General features: G+C 31.6%; 1 protein-coding gene and 1 long non-coding RNA gene across 15 annotated transcripts in view; one reads left to right on the top strand and one right to left on the bottom strand.

Moving 5' to 3' along the window:
• The window catches only part of LOC128891195 (inositol 1,4,5-trisphosphate receptor), a 112654-nt gene that overhangs the window by 54763 nt on the left and 32789 nt on the right, over window positions 1–25102 (bottom strand). For all 14 annotated transcript variants that reach the window (XM_054150498.1, XM_054150505.1, XM_054150502.1 and 11 more), the window contains exon 2: window positions 17795–17979. In XM_054150498.1, the coding sequence (XP_054006473.1) occupies window positions 17795–17892 (98 nt within the window). In that variant the 5' untranslated portion in view covers window positions 17893–17979. The remainder of the gene's footprint in view (window positions 1–17794; window positions 17980–25102) is intronic.
• On the top strand, window positions 131–659 carry LOC128891311 (uncharacterized). The gene is made up of 3 exons (XR_008460795.1): window positions 131–267; window positions 332–472; window positions 626–659. It is a non-coding gene; the product is annotated as an uncharacterized LOC128891311 (long non-coding RNA).

The following is a 25102-nucleotide window of genomic DNA, read 5'->3' as shown; positions in this document are numbered from 1 at the left end:
CGTTGTCAACCCTTAGCCAATAGAAGCTAACCAAAAGCCGAGTGTCGTTCGTCGACTTTCGGAATCATTCGGTTCGGCATGGCTCGTCGGCCATCGAGCGTTGAGAGTCGAAACAGATGTCATCATTCATAACCTGCCAAGTGTCAAAAGTTTTTACACTATTGCATTATTAATTATATTTATATCAGCAAATTTAGACTTTTTATGTAGGGTTTAATAACAAATTGCAGCCAGTGTTGTAAAGTGTTGATCGATCTTGACTACAAGGTAAGTTGTCAAAATCTGAATTGCGAAATACCTTTATTTATACAGAAAACTGTTTTTAATATAGATCCATACCACCAATGTGTTTTGAATTTAAGCTTTTTATGCAGAGCTTATACAAATAAAAGGAACCACAGGCTTGGAGGTTATTCGTTAACAAATTGCAGCAACTGTTGGAAAATGTTTATCCATTTTCATTACAAGGTAAGTTGTCAAAATCTGAATTGTCAGCTACCTTCATTCATATAGAATAGATCCATACCACTAGTGTTTTTAATTTAGTTAGACTTTTTATGTAGAGCTTATAGAAATGGAGTTATTTTCTTATTTCATCATTAACATTAAAATTTCTTGCAGCAAGAAAAAAAATTGCAGGTATACATAATTATTTATAAATTGAACGAATAAGTGTTTATAATTAATAAATTATATGAAATATATATATATATTCACTTTTGTTATCCCTTCTCCCTTTATTTTACTCTATTCAATTAAAGAAACAAAGAATAATTTAGACTTCTTATGTAGAGTTTACAGAAATATCAATTTTATTTTTATAAATTTAAAATAGATTCTATGTAATAAGTTATTTGTAAAAAAAAAGTGAGATCTGATAAAAAAACTTCAAAAAAGTAAAAAAATTACGCCAAGTACATGAAAAAGTGGAGGACTCAAGGAGTTGTCATTGAAAAATAGAAGATCCCCATAAAGAACTATAAGAAAGTAGAAAAAGATGTGAAATCGAAATGAGCTGCCAGATGATTTGCCTAGATTTCCGCGGCCTGGAAGTCAAATGCTTGGCGTGGCCAGGCAAGGTCAAGGTGTCGATGAACAACAATTATTTTAAAACGCAATATAATGAAAGTGTACTGATATTGTCAGAGTTTTAAACTGACAAATTATCTGAAAGCTTGCGAGAGTAAAGATATTGGCGTCGATGAATGACCTCAGAAATATATTAAAACGCAATACAATGAAAGTGTACTCATAATATTGTCAGAGTTTTAAATTGACAAATTACCTGAAAGCCTGTAAGAGAGAAAGTGTGGGTATTGATGATCTAAGAATGCCTTGCCTGGCCACGCCAAACATTTGACTCCAGGCCGCGGAAATCTAGGAAAATCATCTGGCAGCTTATTTCGATTTCACATCTTTTTCTACTTTCTTGTAGTTTTTTATAGGGATCTTCTATTTTTCAATGATAACTCCTTGAGTCCTTCACTTTTTCATGTACTTGACGTAATTTTTTTACTTTTTTGAAGTACTCTATACCCTTATTTTGTAGTATGAACAAGGAGTAATAACAGAATTTTCTGTTATCGTACAAACATATATCAAAAGAATATGTCGCCAGCTATGACATTCACCTTATATAGTTAACTTCTGTTGGTTTTGTACCACGAAAGAAGAACGTAGAGTGGAACTTCAATGAATGCGACCTCGATACTTGAACGTGAATCTGATCCCTTGCCATTGTGCTGACAAGTGGAAACGATGGTCACTTAGCAACAAGTATCGCGTCTTTCGATCAAACAAAAGCATATCGTTTGTATCGACTACTTCAGACTGTTACAGGTCAAGCATGGTGTACAGATATTTGGGACACATGTACTGTGAGTGAGTGAGTTTTATTTATAAGTATACGAAGTTGTTGAAACTTTACTATAACACATAATGTACAAAAAGGAAAAGTAAGCATTGGAACTCGGTTTTACCACATTAATTTATGTGTCGAGATAATGTTTTTAGTCACAGTGTTGAATCACAGTGAAATTAAAAGTTTCATTTAAGTACATTTTAAAAAGCTTTGTGAACCTAGCGACATTCAGAAAATTAACTTTTTTTTTATATAAAATAGTAGTATTTCGTTTGTAGTTAATTGTATTAACAACAGTTTCTTTTTTAGTTTTTTTCAATTATTAAATAAAAAGAATTGAGAAAATAACCCGCACCTGACTTCAAGATATCTCAAATCTGTTTCTTCCACGTGATTCAGAATCGTTTGTAGTTGTTCAGAGTGATTTTCGTTTCGTTTGAAGTTGTTCAGAGTGATTTTCGTTTCGTTTGAAGTTGAATAGATTAACAATTATAAACAATTTTTTAACCTCCCAAGAGCTAACTTCGTTAATTTTTAATATTTTTTAAATCCGCTTTTTCGATGTGATTCAGAATGGTTTGAAGTTGATTTTCTTTTCGTTTGTACTAGAATGCTTTAGAAGTTATAACATTTGTTTAACCGTTCAAGAATGAACTTTGTGAATTTTCAATGCTTTTAAATCCCTCGTTAGGGAAATCACTACAAACAACTACAAACGATTCTGAATCACGTGGGAAAAAACAGATTTGAGATGTCTCGAAGTCGGGTGCGCGTCATTTTCTCAATTTTTTTTATTTAATAATTGAAAAAACTAAAAAAGAAACTGTTGTTACTACAATCAACTACAAACGAAATATTATCTAATACTATTTTGTATAAAAGAATGGTAACTTTCTGAAAATCGGGTGCCACGTTCACATAGTCATTTTAAGATACTATATTCTTTCCGTACTTACATACGGATATTTACACTGAACGTACCAAACGGTGTCAAATGACACTTTTCAAAATTTACTTTGAAATCGTTCATTCATTGTTATTTCTTTCGCTCATCCGACTTTCTGTAAATTTATATATTATCTGGTTATCCGGTGTATATAATTTATAATACTTTGCAGTCAGATGACTGAAGAGAGTGGGAGTGTGTATGCATCGAGACGTGATGAGAATAAACCTGTCGCATGACACTACCATTTTATGTCATTAACATACTACTTTATTTATATTCATTATTTGATATTCTATGTAAATAAATACGATGCATATATTTATATCTTTTGATTAAAACATTTGATCGAAAAAAGCACTATTTTGAACAATTTTTTCACTTAAATCGCTCTTTTCTCAAATTTCTTAAATGGTAGACAAATTTCGCGACCAGATTTGAATTTGGATTGTAAAAATCTATAAAAAAAAAAATTCTACAATTTATAGTAAGTGAGAAACTAAAATTTTGTTGAAAAAGTCCAAGTTCAACTTACATTTTAAAGGTCAATCATTATCCGTATCACTTTCTCTATATTTTTCTCTTAATCTATGAAGTTTCAGCTTTAATTTCATACAAGAATCATCGCTCTATCTCATTTCGTTCAAGAGTTCTACGATTTTGACATAGATTTGGTCGATTTTGCCCGCTGTAGGCCGTACGCACGATCCTTTGATCATGGACCGACAGCAGTCGAAAAGCGTTCGTCAGCGCACAGGCCGTGAGCGATAGCCAGAAGTGAGGGTCAAACCGTTCGTGCGTCGAAAAATGCTCTCGTGAATACGTACCTTTAGGTATAGCAACAGTCTGATGGGACCCACTGGCTCGAGAACCTCGAGGTTGCTAAACCCATAATGTAGCTGGGTTCCATGGAAATGACCGACACAAATTTCGCCGACTAAATTTGATCGATACTAGTTATGACCGACGCTATTTTTGATCGACACCAATATTGACCACGATATACAGTCTCTGCATGGACAAATACATATATTATTTATTCTAATATCGTAAAGAGGTAAAGTTTGTTAATTTGTTTATTTGTATGTAGGGGTAATCTCCGATAATATTGAACCAATTTCAAAATTTTTTTCAGTAATAGAACATAACTACACTATGATTTCACTTAAAAATCCTTTCACAAAATTTATATAGCAGCTTAATTCTTAATCCTTATTCCTAGACTTCTGAACTTATTTTTTCGTTATTTCAAACACTTAGAAGAAATATGAAAGAAATGAAGACTTGGACAGAGGCGCGAATTGAACGGTCATCCGTGCGAACCAATCAGAGGATGGGTAGAGGCAATTTGGCGTCGTACAAACCTGTCGAATTACGGCAAATACACACATCTTTATGTATTCGTATCTTTTAAACTGTTTGTTTCCTAAACTAAAGATATAAATATTTGAGAATATATTTAAAAAATATTGGCTTGGCCTGATCTTTTTTTGTGGTCACTATTGTTTTTAAAATGCCTAATAGGGCCTATATAAATGTCAAATGTGATGATCTTACCTTTATATGTATGTAGCCTAGTATACTAATAGAAATTATTGCTTTTCATAAGATTAGCAACAAAAGAATTTTACATCAGCATTCTTTCTATTTTATTTGGTGGGGTAATTTTAATCACCTAATACAATGCATTGTTGGGATAGTATTTCAGTAGAGATACATATCTGTCGGTAATTACTCCTGACAGCCATAACACTGTTTAATTACTGGCAATATATCAGGTTTGTCATTACCCAAACAGTACTACAATGTTCACCGCGATAATTCTGATCAGTCACTTAAAACGTTTTCAAAGTCTAACATTTTCTGCTTATAGTGTAATCCACATTCACGATAACAATGAAATCAGTTTTTTTTTTCATGGGATTAGCAGTTCAAAATTTAATTTCAATTTTTAATAAGTAGTCAATATTTAAACTTATCGTAATATTATTAACACAATCGCGACCGGCAGATATTTTACGTTTCTAATACCGAGTACTGACGAAAATAAAATTCTGAAGCTGAAAATCGCAAATTTGTATCGTTAGAGCGAAGATAAAAATAACAAAATATGTTTTGAAATATCGATATTGTAAATATGTAGTGTATAAAATAAAAAGATTTTCATAACCAGAAATAGAATTTGAAGTGATGTGAATTCATATCAGCAATCGCGAATGTGTTAACACTATGCTGTCCGCAGATCAAATTAAGATTTTTTCGTTTGGCGCCTGTAGAACTGACACCACAATGGTGCCACCGGACGACATAGTGTTAACATTCGACTATGTGTATTATATTACAAATTATAATTACAAACACGAATGATACTTTATCGAGCGATACAGTCATTTTCCTAGAAATAGACGATTCCATTATTCTAAGAAGCTTACAACAACTTGAATCATTATTAAAACACGTAATGCAGTTCCCCAGAGAGTCTATCGATTTTTTCCACATCAGAGATCCCAACGTCAGCTTCTTGAACGCTTTGAAATGATTGTAAATACTTTCCCGTGGCCGTCGTCTCGATAATTCAAACAACTTTGCATCTTCTTCGTGTACGCACCTCGCAGCATTCTTTTGTTCGCTTATATTTATGTTAAGCATAAAGTAAAGGTAACATTCTTTTTCTCTGAACATCAACCTTTCATCCTGCTTGATTCGACTTTTCTGTGGGATATTATTTTATTTATCTTATTTTCATTTGGCGAATAAAATTAATAAATATACAAAGGTATCAAAACTCAATAAAGTACAAAAATAACTGGCTCACCCATTGAAGTATAATATGAGTATCAAAAAAGTTCACTATGTTTCAGTCAGTTTTTATGTAGAATGTTATTTTATTTGGGTAATTGTTTTAATTTGATAACTGAAGTCATTAAATAAAAAAGAAAATAGAAAAATAATTAGTTAAGGAAAATTAAACATTATAATAAGATAAAATCCGATTGCCATCATTGTAAGTCATTCGCGCATTTTCTTTGTTTTTGCTAATCAACTTGAAGTACTTCATCTTTGACCATCGTCGAGATAATATAGTAAAGTTTACGTCAAGTAATGATCCGCCGCGATCTTATTTAAGAGTCTATTCATGCCAGTGAATGCTACCGAAGTGGGCAAAGTGTGCCTGACCTATTTTTTTGGAGTGGCCGAGCGAGCCGAATGGAACTTGGCAATTAAGCGCTCTTCGCGCAAAGCGTGACAATTTCGTTCGCAAATTCGTTTTCGCCATTCGAAGGTTCACCTGCAGCTTTCCAAAAACGAAAAGCGACCAAACCAGATAAACTTTTTTAATGAGAATCCTTTTAATTAGAATAAAAGTCCTGTTTATGTCACTTTAACGTTTTTGAAACGTGAATTATGTTTGGAAAAAAAAATGTAAGTGTATACAAGTTTATTTACCATTGAAGGTTTTACTATTTTTATACATAAACAATTGATCCATCAAATGATGTCCCAATGCTCAAGCAGCTTTTCATTGGTGAATTAGGTAGGAAAAGCTGGAAGCTTAATGCTAAATAAATTTGACTATTTATTTTTGAACAGTAATCAATGTACAAATAATAAAAATAACCATGTAAAAATAAAATAGAAGTATACAGTTTTATCCAATTCTTCACAAATGCCAGTAATTTAAATACCCATTCTCTTTAATTCGAGCATTACAATATTTATACCCGACTTGGAGTATAATGTAAACACCAATACACTTTTCAGATACCATATATTCTTGCTAATTTAACGGCTCCCTTGTCGTTTTCCAATGCATGAATCATTTCATGTTCTGTTTCTTCCGATAATACTCCCCGTTTCCGCCTTGACGTCATTATTAAATGACGTGCAACAACGTCACGTTGATAATGACGATAAGAATAGATTTCAATCGTTATACAGAGATATTCCACTAAGAAACGCTCTACCGAGATAATTACTACAAACAACTCTCAGGTAATCAATTTCCATCTTTAAAATCCAACGTTTCCACGCTCGCATTTCTGCAAAACTACAAAAAACGTATTGTAAACGAGAAGTTTAACAATATTATTTAAGTTCAAAATGATATTTGCAAAGATACCAACACATTTATATTTGTTTGCTTTTATGATTTTTAGGTATGCTTTTCGTGTCTTTTATAATTAAATAATTAACTAAACCCAATTTACGTACAAATATTGTCACAATTCTAAAGTACTGAAGTATATGTGTTGTTTCTAACCATAGTTATTTTCTTGGAAAAGGCAATTGCAACTTTTAACACATTAATATTAGTAAATTGTGTGTATATGTAAATTTAATGAATTCAGTTGTAGTACTTATAAATACAACAGACTTTAAGTAGCTATAGGAAATAAACGATGACTTGTTTAAGGCTGCAAATCAACCATCCCATAATAATTTCCAACGCTAATTTGTACAGAAATCGTATTGTAAAATCATACAGTGACGGGCAAAGGAAATTTAAAATTGGCATCTGTATATGTGTAACTGTTACTTCCACATAACGCATATCATTTTATTCTTGCCACTGCTAATATATCCTGTGGTATCCCCTTCACACGGTACGGGATAAATATTATTTTATTTATACAACTGCATCTACATCGAACATAACTAATTTATTTTATGCGATACCTGCATCGGACAAAAATAAACTGAACATTTTTTAGACAATAATAGTGTAGCAAAATAATAAACGTACGTAGACCACTGCTTGTATTTCCGTGTATACGTTCACGTCAATTATAACTTCTGCTTGTATTTACATAGATGAGAAAGAATAATAAACAATTCATGAATATTACAGTTAGTATAAAATGTAGTGCAGTCAATAATTTAATAAATTAGATTAGTTCTAATTTATATAGGGCAAGAAAAACTTTAGTTTGGAAGAGATAATAAAATGATTTGTAAAATAAACGAAACAGTCCTTGCTTGTCAATCGTAATTAATAATAATGGAAAACATACAAAATATCATAGATATTTAATTATAATAACATTGACTGTATTAATTACAATAACATATACATAGTTAGTGTTTCGTTAAAAAACAATATAAATATAGGAAATATAATCGTAGAAACTTATTATTAATCTTATTATTAGACAGCTTGTTTCTTCACTTGCTCCATTATTTCAAATATATTACCTACTGCTTCAATCAAACGCTTCATTTTTCTAATTTTATTATTTTGTATGATGTATGTACTTATGAAAAATTCATTGCTCTCATAGTATTATATTGGGCTGTCTGGAAAGTCCATGCCGATTTTTAGTAGCCGATACAGGTCTGAATATATCGAAATGGCTGAAAACAAATAAAATGTGAACATTCCTTAAGAGGTGGAAAGGTTGTGGAACAAAATGGTACATATATAATGGTACATAATAATGGTACATATTTAAAATTCAAATATGCCTTTGAATTTTTCTTAAAAATAGGCATGAACTTTCCGGACAACCCAATATATCATTTCAGTTTATAAAATTACAGTGCTTTTTCTCGAATCGCTAACCTCTTAAACTTTCTGTCGTCCGTCACCGTAAATAAATATAAATAAATTCTTTTTATTTGACAAACTTCAACTGTAACACCTATGATTTCTAACGCTGGCCTTAAAACACAGATTCGAAACATAAAAGTAAATTCATTTTTAACTGTGAAAAATGATTATCCTGCAATTTGTACAATACGTGAACCTGTCCACGAGATAAGGAATCGTTAAAATAATAAAATACTCGGTTTGGTACATGTAACCATCCGCTTATGAACCGCGAAAGACACTAGACTCTATTTCTCTACTCTGTTCGAGGAAAGCGTTTCTGTTTACTGATAGATTATTTTACTCGATGCTTTCCCCGATAATGGCTTAAAGATACTTGGGTTAACGTTGACAGCAGATACCCTTTGAAAACGTCTGCGCAGTCGAGTACACGATAGACAGGGTCGATTATAAAGAGATCGCCTTATTACCCGCCCGTATCGACGTATTCTATCTTTATGTCGCCTGAAACCATCAGCGCGCGGATAATACACGCGCGCAAAGAATAGCAATCGCGACGTTATAATGTCTTCGCGTGGTGGTGGTGGGGGGTGGGGATATATATATTCAACGGAAACAGGTGCCGTGGGGAGGTCAGGATTTATTCATAAGCCGATTAATAACTTTCCCGTAGCCGTCGTGGCGACAAAACGTTTCATCAAACTCACCTTTCGAAATCAAGGGAAAACAATTATCCACATATAAATGAGGCGGATTAGATTTGCCCCTGATGTGAACTCGCGTGTAAGTGAATAGCAATTGATAGCAATTTGTAAAAGGGTTTTTGAAAAGGACTTTAGGATTTTCTTTTTAAACACTAGGTTTATGGAGCACAGTAACTTTAACGCATTTCAAATTTCACAAGGTTTGACAGAACGCATTTATGCTTTTCACCATTTATCTTTACTTGTATCTAGGTATAGCGACAAGCATGTACCTAAATTTATTAAGATTGAAAATCTTTTTATTTTCGAACAGCCGAAATTCATGTCCCGTTATATAGTGAAAAATGCTGCAAGGCGATGAAATGGGTGAGTAGTAACAGAATAAAAAGTGTCCCGTTACACAGCTTGTCGTGAGATATTTTTCTATATTTTAATATCTACTGATTGGAACAATTAAAACTTAATTCGAAATAATTCAACATTTGTGAACATACAGTATCATTCAGTGTTCGATTAAACATTAATAACAATTACGGTTCAGAATAAGTATTCATTCGAGACATTAATCGTGAGATATTTGTCAATATTTTAATATCTATTGATTGCAACAAAAAAATATTAATTTCTGACAATAGTTAAATTAATTATTAACAATACTAACAATATAAAGTGTAAAGTGCATAGTGTAAAGTGGTGTGTGGATGGTTTTTGGCATTTATCGTATAGAAATTTGTGCATTCAAGGAGATTTTAGTGTAGTAACAAAAGAATGTTCCGTTACAATTGGCTCTTAGTACGTCACGAACCAATGAAGGGGTTTTCGGAAAAATAAAAATGTTCTGTCGCGGAAAATCATTAAGTATGGTGAAGCAGGTGGCAGTTCGCGATCAGTTAGTCGTGAGATATCCTGTCACCTGATTTTCAATCTCTCCAACTCTTGGGTGTGCGCGAAGTCTGTACATTTTTTTAACAAAACCTCCTAATTAATTTTCGTAAATCGACTTCACTTATTACAGCATTATTTCAGTAATAGAAAAATGATAAGAAATCTCGATAAACCTAGTGTTAATGAAATACAAATCTTAAGAGATATTGTTTCTGTATCAATAGGTACATGACGTTTCAACCATTTTTTATGATTCTTTCCAAATAATATAAGTAAGACGATAACTCTTAAAATTAAGGGTAAAAAAATTAAAGAATAAAATATTATACAGGAGCAAATAGGAAAAAACAAATAAGGCGAGAAGAATTACAGGAAAACAATTTTCTTGTAAGATGAAAACATATAGTGCAATATATTAAAATTTGAGTTACGCAGTATAAGTATATTACTGTAATATATATTAAAACATATTTCACAGTGAACCGCTAGAACCTTGCTTGTATTCAATGGAAATCTTTGTATTCAGGTGTATTTCTTGCCAAAAATATTTTCATTTTCACTTATTAACATCAAGTGATCATTGGGAATCCATTCTTCGCGTGTATATTAAACTTGATTTTGTTTAATAATAACGTGGACTATTGATTTTACGAGAAATCCAGAAAAGTAATTTAATTTGATAGTTCAGTATATAACTAATACTAATATTCTGATTCTTAGATTCAGGAAAGGTTTTTATTTTTAGTTCTACTTCAATAATGAACAATTTGTAAACGCTAAAGAGTATCATGAATTTAAATTATCAGAACGTTTCATAAAGAAAATGGTTCGGAAGACGTTCTCTAATTATTTTCCAACGCGCAGCCATTGGAATTATGTCTATATGTATATGCACAAAGCTAATTCTACACGACTGATTAAAAGCTAAAACGCTTCGCAATGTCATATCTACGTTTATTCACGTGGAATTGATGCGTAGATAGCTGAGAGAAATCATAATCCTCTTTAACGACATATAATGTATCCTACTTAACAACAATAAAATAATTTGATTGAGGGTATCTTACTTTTCTGTGGAACATTTCTAGAATGATAAGAGATATCCCAAAAGATCGAAAATAATAACCTTACACTCCTAAACAAGCTTTCATCTATTTTATGATTCGACGTTTCACGAAAGAAGTTAATCAATGGTCTCTTTTGAGTAAAAAAATATAATTGAGACCAAAAATAATTTGTTAACATTTGACAACTATTATGATATTTATATTATAAGTGATACGCGATTAACTATCAAACTAAAAAAAAAAATATACAACATTTGAGAAATGAAAATATCGACGCGAATGTAAAAATGAATATTGAGAAGTATTAAAATAAAAATTAAAATAAGGATTATTCTACAGTTTCAAATACTTTGTTAACTGTATTAAGTTAATTATTATATTAAAAATGGATAAATATGAGACTAAAGTAATTTAAAAAATATAAATATTGAATTATATCTGCTTACACAATTTTTTACTGAAATAACATTTTATTGTTAACACCAACGAAAATAGTTTTTGAGTTACGAATGAAGCAGAATACTACTACTTGCACAGAATACTTAATGGAGTTTTGGGTTGGTAAACATCTTTTGTTAGTACTCCTGGCCAAAGTATTAGTGCCTGTGAGACAAGACTGTTGTCAGCCATTAGGCGATACTGTTTATGGTTGGTCGGTTAGCGTCGACGTAAAAAAGACGATGTCAAACATTCTGATCCAACGTGAAAGGTCCATCTACCCACGGAAGGTCTTTTTTCGTCCTGTAATAGAATCTGAGAGACCTTTTTCCGCGGCTGGGTTAGTTTGAAGAGAAATTAGGTCGTAATTAGAGCATCTCACTCTCGTCAAATTTATTTTTTCCACGCGTATAGAGCTGATAAACAATATTTTATAGTTCCAAAATAAAAGCAATACTGTTTATTTCCTTATTTTTATTATGTATTATATTTGTATTTAGAAGACAATCTTATTCGTATAAATATCGAGCTTTTTGTTGGAGTTATAAAGGGATATTTGCGTTATAAGTTTATCAAATTTCAAGTAAATATATAGTGAGAGGAAACAATAGAAAGGGAATTAGTAAGAGAAAAAAATTATCCATTAATATTTTTCATTAAACTTGTTAAAGTCCTATTATATTGGCAATTTTTCGAATTCCGCTATAATCTTGCCAGTATACAATTTTTACGACTTAGAACTTTGAGAAAATATAAAGAATGAAAAATCGATTTGCTTTTACCTCCAATCTAGGCCTCTTAAATATAGAACTTAAACACACCGTTCACTTTATAAGTTCGCCCTCTTGCACGCTAGTACATACCTGACGTACTAATTGTCTACTTACATTTTACGATCAATATTAATTCAGCGGCTTCTTGACATATGTTGCATAACTGAAACTTCTGTTAGGATAAGCATTAACGAAGTTAGTGCTTACTCGGTTACTTTTCTGTGAATACGGAACGCAACATATATCATCTGACATCGTTCCTTAATTTTAAGATTTTATGCAAAAATGAGAAAACCTGAAATCGTAGTTTGATGACGAGGTATCTTTCGCCGAGGGCTATTTCGAGACTAATCGTGGTTTTTGTTACGCATGTTCAAGTGCAACACGGTTATCGACTAATGAGGAGTTGAAATTTGATTATAGATGTTCAATGACTTTAATCACTTCTAATAGACTGTCCGCAATACGCTGCAGCGCAGAGGAACATTCCTAATACAACCTATAGTGGAACCTCGATAACCGCTTCGTGTGATTATTCGGATAACCAATCCACATAACAAGCAATTCCATTTCTGCAAATAAATTCCATTGTATTAAAATGAGAATTCTAAAGATGATTAATATGGTTTTCGTTTTATGTTACATAAAACTTTAAATTTGAATTATAAAGTGGAAGTATGTTACATGTTAAAATATATTTCACAATGTACCAATAAAAATCACTATATGGTATCTTTATACATCGTCTATTATTGGAATTAAATCTTGCTCATGTTTGTACTAATGGTCTATTTCTTATATACCAACAAACTACTACGTCTCAAGTGAAATATTTGCAATTTCACTAATTAGCAATAAATGATTATCTATCTTCACATATACCTTAAGCTTGATTGCCTTGACTAATAAAATAGAGACAATTGTTATCGGCTTTGTAGAAATTCACAAATATAATTTCATTCCTCAAAACTTCACTTAAAAAAAAAACGTTACTTTTCGTTTAACTTTCGATTTTTTTAAATTACTATAGTAATTTTATAATTACATCATAATATAATTGTAGTCAATAATTAAAATGATTAAATTAAATTATCTTAGTGAGGCAGGAATCGCAGGCAATCGTTCAAAACATTGTTAAGAACAAAGTTACGAATTAAATTTGAGAATTGATTCATACAAAGAATGCTTTGGAAGTCCAAAAAAGTACTGCTCCAAAATTAAACATTAAACCCTCAGAGTAAACCGATATTACTTTAATTTCGACATCCCCAACTTTAAATGAAATAATATAATTGAAACTACATTCGCTCAGCTGTTTTCATGGTAAATGATTCTTCGCGATTGAGTATATAATCTCTTGGGATTATATGGAATTTCTTTTCCCTGAACGTGAATGTTTAAACTTTTCAGTGATAGTGTATCTTCTTTGCGGTTCAAGTACACGATGTAATACAGCAAAGGAATATATCGTTTACATTAATTCGTTGTGTGTTTTCCTTCGCCGGCGTGGCGCTCTTTAAGACCAGGATTACGTATGCAAACACCTGTCGCTAATGCACGCGGCCAACTGAGCCTTTTACACGGAACCAGTCCTAGAGGAGTAGAACTTGCGCATAATTGCTATTCTAATAAACCGGATCGAGTGAATGTACAAAAACACTAACGTTTTTCTGGTGATTAGTCGTTCCCAGAGATCAATAGACCCTGGATTTCTTTGCTTCATACAGTTCATAATTAAGTATATCCATTCACGAGGCGTTGCTTTAAAATTATAAATAATGAAGTAATTTGGCTCATACTTGTTTATTAGAAAATTTAATTTATTGCTTCCGCTGTAGAAGCAGTATCAAACGAAACGTTTTCGACCCCTATGATTGGCCCTTTTTCACAAACGTATACGTTATAGTAAAATTAATGAAAAATTAATTTATGAAGAAACGTATTTTAGATAACCCATATTTATGGAGAGGTTTCAATTAATTTCTCATAAATTTTTAGGTATCCCTTTACGAAGAAGATACAATCATAGGGATTGAAAAAGATTCCATTGGTATTGTATGGATAGATTAACCAAGAAATGAAATTTTATTTAAATTTCAGTAAAATAAATTATTGAGTCATATAGAATAAAATTATCTTATTTGAATCATGTTGAAAGATAGTTCAAATTAGTACAATGTAACGGTGAAAGATGTTTACTGTAATATATGCATCGATGCTAACAATTTATTCTTAATTTTTTATCTTACATATTTAAAAACAATTTTAAATGTCCAAGTTTGTGTCTTTAAAAAAATGTCAAAGAAAAAATATGAATAGTTCAAAGTGTACTATATGCAACAATATATATAATATCAACAATAATATGCATGTTAAATTGTTTAGAAGATAAGATATATTTTGATTTATATTTCAATTCTTTTTCTGTATCTATGCAAGTATCAATTTGCATAAACATCCCCAGTTCAATAATAATAAACATTACAAATTACATAAACTAAATTTTAGAAAGTCGAAAGTGCTGCAATTTGGATAATTTCATCCTACGATAGAAAATGCATGCCTCAAAATATTCATCACTACACCGCGGAACGACGCTCCGAAAGATTTCAAAGGAGAAGATATCAGTGTTTGCATTGAATATCTAATCAACCCAGTGGGATTGCGGAAAACAGTTCCAAACGTGATAGCCGCATTAGGATTATTCGAGTGCTCGCCGTTGGAACTGAAAATCTTTTCCTCCTGCGCGAGCACGACAAGAAGGAAGATTGATCGTTACGTGAAACGCAAACAGCCAGGCAGTTCTGAGATTGGAACGTTTTGATACGAACACGAGGGGTTGATACGAATCCCCCCAAGAGAATCATTCGAATCTAAACGAGGTGAAAGAAACTAACAATGCGTGTTTGATGTGTCAGCCCTTCTAGCTAATTATTTGTGGTGCGAAGTCACGTCCCAAACGTTGACACATTTGTTTGATAATGGTCGTTTCTGGATGATTATAACTAGACTGTGAATCTTTATGCAAAATAAAATCTTCGCGAACGTGCCTATAAAAATGGAACCCAAATAGGAATTTATTTTATTCTGCAAATATTATAACATGAACTTTACCTTTAATCTTTTTTTATATTCTTGCATATTGTCTGGATTTTGCAGGCTCTTGCACATTCAAATTTCCTATAAATACATAAAGATCCGCAGTCTAATTATAACAAATTGTGATTACTATCTTTTGATTTTATAAGATTTTATGCGATACGAAAAATATCTTTAACTATTTCTGATAAAAATAATATTTTATTTTATATTCAACTTTTTAGAGAAAGAGTCATCATTTTCTTAGTATCCCATTAAAGATTTTTGGAGGAATTTTCCTTTACTATCTAAGGGTGTATTATCGAAACTCTAAACTGTTAGAAAACATCGAAATAAAGACGATTTGTTCAGTTGAGACAGGAGGAAACACTCTCCATATCATTCGTTTCCATACCGTTTCAAATTAATTATTTTTATAAAAGAACAATATTTTATCTATAAATATTGATACATCAGAATGAATATGATAAATATTATACAATGTTATTGCACATCATACAAAAAATAAAACAATTTTGAATACATTCAGCACCGATTTTTGCATTGCGTTTAAAATTGTTAGATTAAAAGTAAGTCTATATTTGCTTCCTTACTTTTAAACTCTCGTATTAATAACGCACTTTAATTTTCCTATTTATCTACATACCTCTGCTACGAAAAAAAAAATATTATATTGTACTTTCTTCGTTTTATTTTTATATTTCTTACTATTTAAAATTGGAATGTCTGCCTTTGTTAATAATCATTTATGTATGTTTATACATTGTTCCCCTTTCTTATATTATTGATATGTAGATACTCGAAGATAGGTACTTGAAATAGTAACAAAACATCATTTTTCAAGTAATAGAGAATTCCAGATACATCATCGATTTTCGAAAACAAGTCGGTGTTCACAATTAACATGGAAAGAAGAATTACCTACGCTAAACAATCGCACGAATCATACGATTCTTATAATTGTAATGTATTGTAATGTGAATATTGGATGTATGTTTATATTTAAACCACTAGATATGTTTGTACGTTTTATAGTTGTCAGTTATGTTTATCAATTTGTGTTAGTAATTTATTGATTAGTCATTCATTTTGTATTGCGATTTTATTTTGTCTGTTATATTGTGTGTTGTCTTGGAATTTTGGCAGTTTTCGCCGAACCTCAAAATAAATATCCTTACATAATTAACAATGCCAAATTGAATCATTAAAACAAAAATGATTAAGGCATGATTAGTATGAAAGTTGGTAAATTTTATGAAGCTACCTTAAAAACCCCAAAGCACCAACTTTCATTCTCATTGAATATCTTTTCCATTTTTGTCTGCCATTTTTCATTTTTAAAGTTTTAATACCGGGTTCGCAAACAACGACCCCAAAAACTTCACAATATAAATTTTCATCCAAATCGAGTTACTTTTCGCATTTTGTTCCTCCGTGTGGATGCATCATGTTGAGTTCCTAAACATTAATTTCAGATTTAGAATCAGTGCTCCCAAAAACCCTTGCATACCAAGTTTTAAGATAATACTTCAAAAGGAAAAATGTATATTTTTATATCCTAATATGAACATTAATGGGTGGTTTTAGCCTCGAGATATGAAAACGGACTAAAATCAAAAAATACGTATTAAATATTTATCAATGTTTTGCACGCATGCAAAGTTTCAGAACAATCGGCGACGAATACTGTTAGAACGGGCGCAATCTGTTTGGTACGTCATATATAAGCATTTCAATGAAAATGTTTTAGCCACAATTGTTTATCCAAATCCATTTTCTATGTTACCAAGCACGAACAAGTAAAAAAAAAATAGAAATATTATTTTTGTCCACGTTTGTCTATCATTCGCCGCACTGTCGCTGCGATTGTCTCCACTTAGCATCGTTCCGACACTTCATTGTCGATCCGATTTTGTTTAATAATAGTCTCCATTCCGCGTGACACACGGAACGGTAATAATTATTCTCGGTTCGCATAATTGTATTTCCTATGCCTAGTTTATAATAAATGGTTATTAACATAACTTGTTATATTCACTGTCCTCGCGCATATCTAACAAGTACCAAAAAAATATATTCTTGTTCTAGATTGTAGAATTTTCTAGAGATAACTAGTAGTGGAATAATTTAGGGATGATAGGGTTAGATAGTTGGCAAAAGAGTATAGTACTTCTAGCTGATATTCTTGAGAAAGAATCAAACATTAACTCCTTTAGATAATTATTACACTATTTAAAGAAAAACATCTTATCAAAGTAAGAGATTACTTGATGACTGAAGTATTTGTTAAAAATTAATATTAATTTCAATGTTTTAAAACAATTGGAAGCTGAAACCGAAAAACAATTCCAAGGAGCATTTCCATCATTCCAGCGTCCCAGAATCAGTATGCAACGGAGATTCGCAGTCGTCAGCTTATGAAATCGTAGTATAAGGTAGCAAGTTAGAGCTACTTGATGAATATTCAACTTACCCGAGGGTAGAAAGAAATCCTGAGACGCTTCCTTCCGCGTAGAGGCTGACGATGTCGCCCAGGTGGAGGAAGCTCGCCGAGCCGAGGATCTCACCCATCTTGACGCTGTTGTTCTCGAGTCTTCTCGGTACCTCAAAGTCGGAGATGTTCTGCCTTTTAACCGAGTGAATTATTCATGGCTACACCTACAGAGGGAGGAAACGATCGTTAATGTCAGTGGCTAGTGGACGCAGTTTGCGGGATATAAATGGTGCGAGCCTATTTATCCACTAATAAAGATGCTTTTGGAGATATCGTGTTCAGAGATAGACAACATCTTATTGGAATAATGCATAACGAATGCAATTAAGGGGGCATTTCACTGTGAACGCACAAAAAAAAGCATATTTTCAATAATTTTTTCCTCAGGAACTATTGCATAAAATTGAATGAATTATTTTTTCCCCTTAAAGGTATGATTAAGGAAAGTAAATAAAAAAATTTTTTTTTAGTAAAAAATATTTCGTCATTTATTTACAAAATAATATGCATGTGTGCAGGAAAAAAAAGTTATCCGCTGGCGCAGATGATTTTGGCTCTCCTAGTAATCTGAAACAGAAAATCTAAAGAGTTTATTAAATTACATATGTCGTCACACCTATGGTTGGAACCTCTACTTATTTATTTCATCGAAAATAAACAAAATGGCAGCGTTTCTTGTGAAAGAGAGAAAAAAAAACACTTTTTTTTGTACCGTAAATAAGGTGAAATTGTAAGTAAAAATCAAGATATCGACTACTTGGAGGTTCCGACGATAGGTGTGACGACATAGTTTAATAAACTTTTTCGATTTTCTGTTTCAGATTACCAGGAGAGTCAAAATCACCTGCGCCAACGGATAACTTTTTTTTTGCACACATGCATATTATTGTGTAAATAAATGACGAAATATTTTTTACCAAAAAAAAATTTTTTTATTTACTTTCCTTAATCATACCTTTAAGGGGGAAAAACATTCATTTAATTTTATGCAACAGTTCCTGAGGAAAAAATTATTAAAAATACGTGAAGAAAATAATAAAATTCTACAGCTAGACATCGAAAATTTGTATCCTTAGGGCGAAGATAAAAGTTAGGAAATATGTTTTGAAATGTCAATGTTGTAAATTTATAATGTATAAAATAAAAAGATTTTTATAATTTTTGCATAACCAGGAATTGAATTTGAAGTGACGTGAATTCACGAAGTCAGCGATCGCGAATGTGTTAATATGCAAATAGTATGTATACATTCAATATACATAAATAACATTTAATTATTTGTTCGTGATGTACGGTAGGACTCCATTTATTTGAACTAACGACGCCACGGTACTTGCTTATTTGAACACATTGATGAGCTCTTGTTATCCGAACTCGGCTCATGCGACGTTTTGCTTATACAAAATTATGAAGTCACTCCACTTTTTGGAGTAAGATTTTGGATTTTCACAAAATTTGTGTACCTATCGTGTGCTTGAACTAAAATAACCCAGAACTCATAACTCAAACGTTTAGATATAAACGTTAGACGTATCTAAACTGCTCTTGTCTTGAAATTGTTACCATTTCATTTAACAAAAATATACATGTCGAATTGAGTAACCTCCTCCTTTTCGTAGTCGGTTAAAAAGAAGCAAGAACTCAAAAATAAAACCATCAAAGAAGAAAAAAAGAAAACCATCGAATGATATACAATGCATAGCCAAGAAATTATTCATTTTCAGGATAAAATTCTTTCCGAAATCGAAGAGAAGTTTGTGCATCAACTCACTAGTTTTTTCAACGTTTAGAAACGATAAAATGCCCGCTGCGAATGTTAACCCACTTGGCCTCGTCCTCTAGTTACCTTTGTGCTGCATTATACTTTTATTTGCTTATCGGTGTTATGGTGCAGTCTGTCCAAAATAATATAGTAATTCATCCTGATCTAACTTTGCAGACACACGATTATTGATCTTGTGCGTTTTAGAGTTCCGCGTGTTTTCCCAATTTATTAGCAGCTTTGTTAGATACACCGACGGATAATTTGATCGTTTTCAATGAATAGAGGTCGTATAAGTCTCCGAGAACGAGACTGATGGAACATCATCTTTCTCTTAACTTTTGAGAAATTTTTTTTATAGAGAAGGTTGTTTTCAAAGCTGTGTTCGGCGCAGACCAACTTTTCACGCTCTCCTGCTTAATAAAAGAACAATACTTAAGGGACTACCCTCTAGGTTATTTCTTTAATACAATTTTAAACTGTTTCTTTAATATGTGTTTATGTTTTAACAACATTTATTCAAATTCAGTTTTAACAACATTTATTCAAATCAAGTGGTTTTTTATTTCTCTTGTACGCTGTCTAAGAAACCAATGTGAAATAATAAATAAAAGAAAAAGTAGAAAATGCATATAGGTTTTTTATAGATTCATTTGATAGATACTATTTGATGATGAATTAATTTTTTATATTCAATAGTATTAAAAACTTCTTGTTATTTCGCTTTCAGGTGAAATTTCCAATGCAAACGAAAAATTCAACGCAGGTTTGTTTGTTTTTGTTTGTGTTACTTTAAATTAAAACAAAATGAAAAGTGATGGATATGTGATACGTACAAAACAATATATTAACAAAACTATGGAACATATTTCACCTCTTTCAAACTGTAAAAAATTTTAATTTAGCAGTTAATTCAACTTTTGACAGTTTCAAAGGAAATAAAACATTAAAAGAAGGGTTTTGTATCATTTCACTAAATAATATGTCTTCTAATCTAAGTGCAATATTTAACGTAAAGGACACAAAATTGAATTCGAAACTTTTACAATGGAAGCGACACAATCATTTTCAAACACTTGCGTACATCTTTAATCTCTCCTTATTGTATTTAAGTGGTGAGGCCACCTCTAAAGTGGTCTTATCAATGGAATGAAGTTCCGTCTAAAAATTACACAATTCACGTCACACGCATGAGAAGCACGTATCTGAATCGATAAAGAAGCATTTAACCACAAAAAGTTAATCGGAACTAATCCAATCAAGCTAAAATACTCATTGCAAAGCGCCATGTTGATCGTCCGCGAGTCAGCTAACCGTGAAACGATCCATAAACAGCCAGCAAACCGAAAGGTAAATCGCGTTACCTATCGAATAAACGTGTCAAATTAAACGTAGTTGAGTCACTTTCAATTACAAAATGCATCACGAACGTAATTAAGCCCATCGAGGGCAATTTTCCAATAAATTTCCGCGTCACCAGGTATTCCGGTTCCAGCTCTCGCCGTTACTTCTAAAACGAATCTTTTTAATCGCAATTCTATGGTGAAAATTGCCATCCTCCAACACAAATTTAATCTAGAATTTCTCTTGAGTAAGGCATTTAAATATATTATCGTAAAGAGGACCATTTGAGGATTTTTATTGACGTTACATGACATAAAGAGATACTCTAAGTTTTTTAGCAGTATCGAGGTAACTTTTAGGATTTTTTTGCAGGTACAGTATTTGACATGAAATTTTGAAATTTGGTACGTTTATTTATATATATATATAGGAGATTTTGTATACAAATCAACGATCCTGTTCAATTTGTTTACAAGTTGCGTAGAATATTGTACATAACTGTCAAGCAGATAAAAAAAAATATACATGTCGAATTGAGTAACCTCCTCCTTTTTCGAAGTCAGTTAAAAAAGTCCAGAATGTTACAAAATTATTTTTGAAAAATTGAAAAAATGGCATGACTTTAAATTTGTTTGTTTGATTTTTTCACAAAAATTGTATCTTTAGTGGCCCGAAAAAATAATGATTTTTCAGATATGCAGAATATTGTTATAATGTTTAAGAATGATCTATTTCAAATATGATTTCAAAATTAGGGTCATCTTTTGCTTATCGAAGCAGAGGAAGCCTTAGAAGAAATTGGAATAATATATTATAAACTAAATTTGTTACACTCAATATTTTTGTCTGAGTTCAAATCATTGTATTAATATTGTAGTAGTTTCAACAATTCTTATTTACCTAATTAGTTCGAAAAAATTCCTCACATAGTGCATAGATACCTCTCATGAAACTTGAACCTTTGAGAAATAGTTGAGAAAAAGAATCAATTTTTAATGGAAAAAACTAGACTTCTTATAGTTTGCACGAATTTTTTTAAGGAGGATTGCTTGCTCATCGTTCAAATAACTCGTAATGAACAATCATAAATCTTGTTATCTATCGAATGAACGTGACAGATTAAACGTAGCCGAGTCACTTTCAATTACAAAACACAGCACAAGTGTAATTACGCGCATGGAAGGCAATTTTTCAATGGACTTTAGCGTCATCAGTTGTTTGAGAATTTTACACTTCAGATATGATTTGAAATTGAAGTCAGCGTCACCCTTGGTATACCCAAGCAGATGGCTTACACAGAAATGATCAAAATATTGATAAATAAATTATTTACACTTATTTTTCATTTAACTTTTTCAACATTATAAATTATGAATATAGGGTAATTATTTAGAAGTATTTCCTCTTCACCGATTTCGATGACCTTGAAATATATTGTCAAGATCGTCATTCTGAACAACTTTTCGCTATATATGTTACCGCCGCTCGGCCTTAGTTTCCGAGATATTTGCATATAAAGATCATACATTTACATAACACACTACACTAAATAATTACCGAATATAGTAAAAGTTTAGAAAATGCCCATTCACCTATTTAGTTTTTAAAAATTAACCGAAGTATGACAGGTTACGTACAATCTTTCTTGAGACTTAAACCTTTTAGATATCGTTGAGAAAAAGAAAATCAATTTTTCATGAACAAACTAGACTTTTTATACTTTGCACGAATTTACTGCCTGAATGACTGCCTGGTGGTTGTCCAAGTAACATGTAAGTCCTGTTATCAATAGAATTAATGTGACAGATTAAACGTAGTCGAGTCACTTTCAATTAGGAAACGCATCACGAGCGTAATTATGCCCGTGAAAGGCAATATTCCAGTGGATTTCCGTGCAACCAGGTATCTCAGTTCCAAATCTAGCAGTTGCTTCTAAAACGGTTCGTGTTAAACACTGCTCTATCATAAAAATTACCATCCTCTAAAAAGAACCTAGAATTTTTCACGGATGAAGCATTCAAATACGAGTCTATTATTAGAAGAAGTGCGATTTCAGAGATTTCGTTGATATTGCATTGCTTAAATTTTGTTCTAGTTAAATGAGATACGTGACGATTATTATAGTGTTTGAGAATTTTATATTTCAAACATGATTTGCATCCGAATTTACAGTCATCCTTTGCTTATCATCCTTTGTCAGAGAAAGCCCATAAAGAAATTATAATAATATATTGAAAAATAAATTCTATACGCTGAACATATTATTGTGATTTCGTCAAAATATAGTCTTAATATAGTAATAGATTAACAAATTACTATTTACCTATTAAGTTTTTACAAATTTTCAAAAAAGTGGACGATCTCTCTTGAGATTTGAAACTTCAATAGTATGCTAAAAAAAAAGAAATTAATTTATATGAACAAAATAGATTCCTTAAAGTTGGCACTTTACCAAGGACGACTGACTGCTCATCGTTCACGTAAATCTTAATAAACACTCGTAAATCGTATTATCTCCCAAATGAACCTGACAGATTAAAGATAGTCGAGTCACTTTCAATTACAAAACGCATCACGAGCGTAATTACGACCATGGAAAGCAATATTCCAGCAGATTTTCGCGTCACAAGTATTCCAGTTTCAAATCTAGTAGTTGCTTCTATGTAGAACGGTTCGCTTTAAACGGAATTCTAGCGTGGAAATTGCCATCTTTTCTTGCTTAACTGAATCCTACCACGAAAACGATACGAAGGAAATTGGTTCGCGGTTGCATTTCCTCTCCGAGAACCGAACCAGGACCACTGGAGATATTCTCGTTTCAAAGGCTCGAAAAAGGGAACCTTGAGCAGTGATTCGTCAGCTCGCAATCACAAAGTCTTCTATGTTTATTTCACCAACATTGTCCTCGGTTTTCTAGCCTCCATATTCACACGCTCGCGAAATAAAAGTGGACAAGGGCGACGGTTGTTTCCGGAACGTGACGATTTAAAAACATTTCGATATGCTCTGAGAAATTTCTGATATTCTGCCTTCTGAATTCTGAACTGTATAGAATTTTTATGATCGATATGTAGAAAAGTAATAAAATATTTCTAAGGTAGCTACATACACAATGGAATTCAAATATATCAGGAAATGTAACAATTAAAGACGCGAAGGATTTTCCAGTGAATATTTCAAGCTTCCAGTAGAATTTTGAAGAGTGAATGAAAATTCAATTTAAAAGTGGTGCAATTGTGAAGAACAAAAAGTTGATAAAATGTTTTAAAAGTCGCTATGTACACAATGGGGTCAAGATATATCGAGGAAAATAAAAATTAGACATACAAGGGGCTATTCAAAAACGGCTTTTGGATTTCTTTTAATAATAATATATGCTTGCCAAGATCATCGTGGAGAACTAAATCGTCTAACAAACGGTATAAAAATTTGAATAAAAATCAGATATATCCCATGCTATTTGTGTTTCATTGAAAAATATAGTCCCAAAATTCCCTATGAAAAACCTTTTATAAAGAGGAAAAGAATCACCAATGTATAATCGATGTAGCGTATGTGACACACTAATGTGGATGCAATGTCTCTAGATTATAATTAAGAATAAATAGGAATTTTTATTCAAAATGTTAATCAACGTTCATGGTAAAAATTTTCTATTTTTGCTGACTGTAACCTCTTGGACATAGTGAGCAACTTTTACTTTTATCTGAGTGTTAATTTACATTTCCATGGTTTCCATTCTCATTAATCTTCTACAGAGGAAGAAAATATCGTTTTTCTGCAGGTGTAAAGTATAATTGATAAAATGACAAATATTTCAGGAATATTGTATTTGTTGGTGTAAGTAGTATCATTATACTATAACTACAACAATTAAATTGAACCATAAATTAAAGTAGACAATCATATGCATTGGAAGTTCTGTTACAATGAGCGTACATGAAATAATCAATAATTAGAGCTTTGATGAAATCAGTAATTAATTAGTATGCATAAAATAAAAAATGATATTAAATTAAGTAGATTAATTCTTTGATTTTGTCATCTTACAAAGAGTACACATGGCTTTGACATATACAAAATAAAAATACTTTATTTTGACGTTTCAAGAAGAGTAATCTTAAAAGGTTAATATAGTAATTTCACATCAAACATTTAATTCTTTTATTGATTTTTCTTAA

This window comes from Hylaeus anthracinus, unplaced genomic scaffold (genome assembly GCF_026225885.1).
Source record: "Hylaeus anthracinus isolate JK02 unplaced genomic scaffold, UHH_iyHylAnth1.0_haploid 12001, whole genome shotgun sequence".
In the NCBI taxonomy this organism is placed as follows: domain Eukaryota; kingdom Metazoa; phylum Arthropoda; class Insecta; order Hymenoptera; family Colletidae; genus Hylaeus; species Hylaeus anthracinus.
This window is presented reverse-complemented; position numbering and strand designations above follow the sequence as displayed.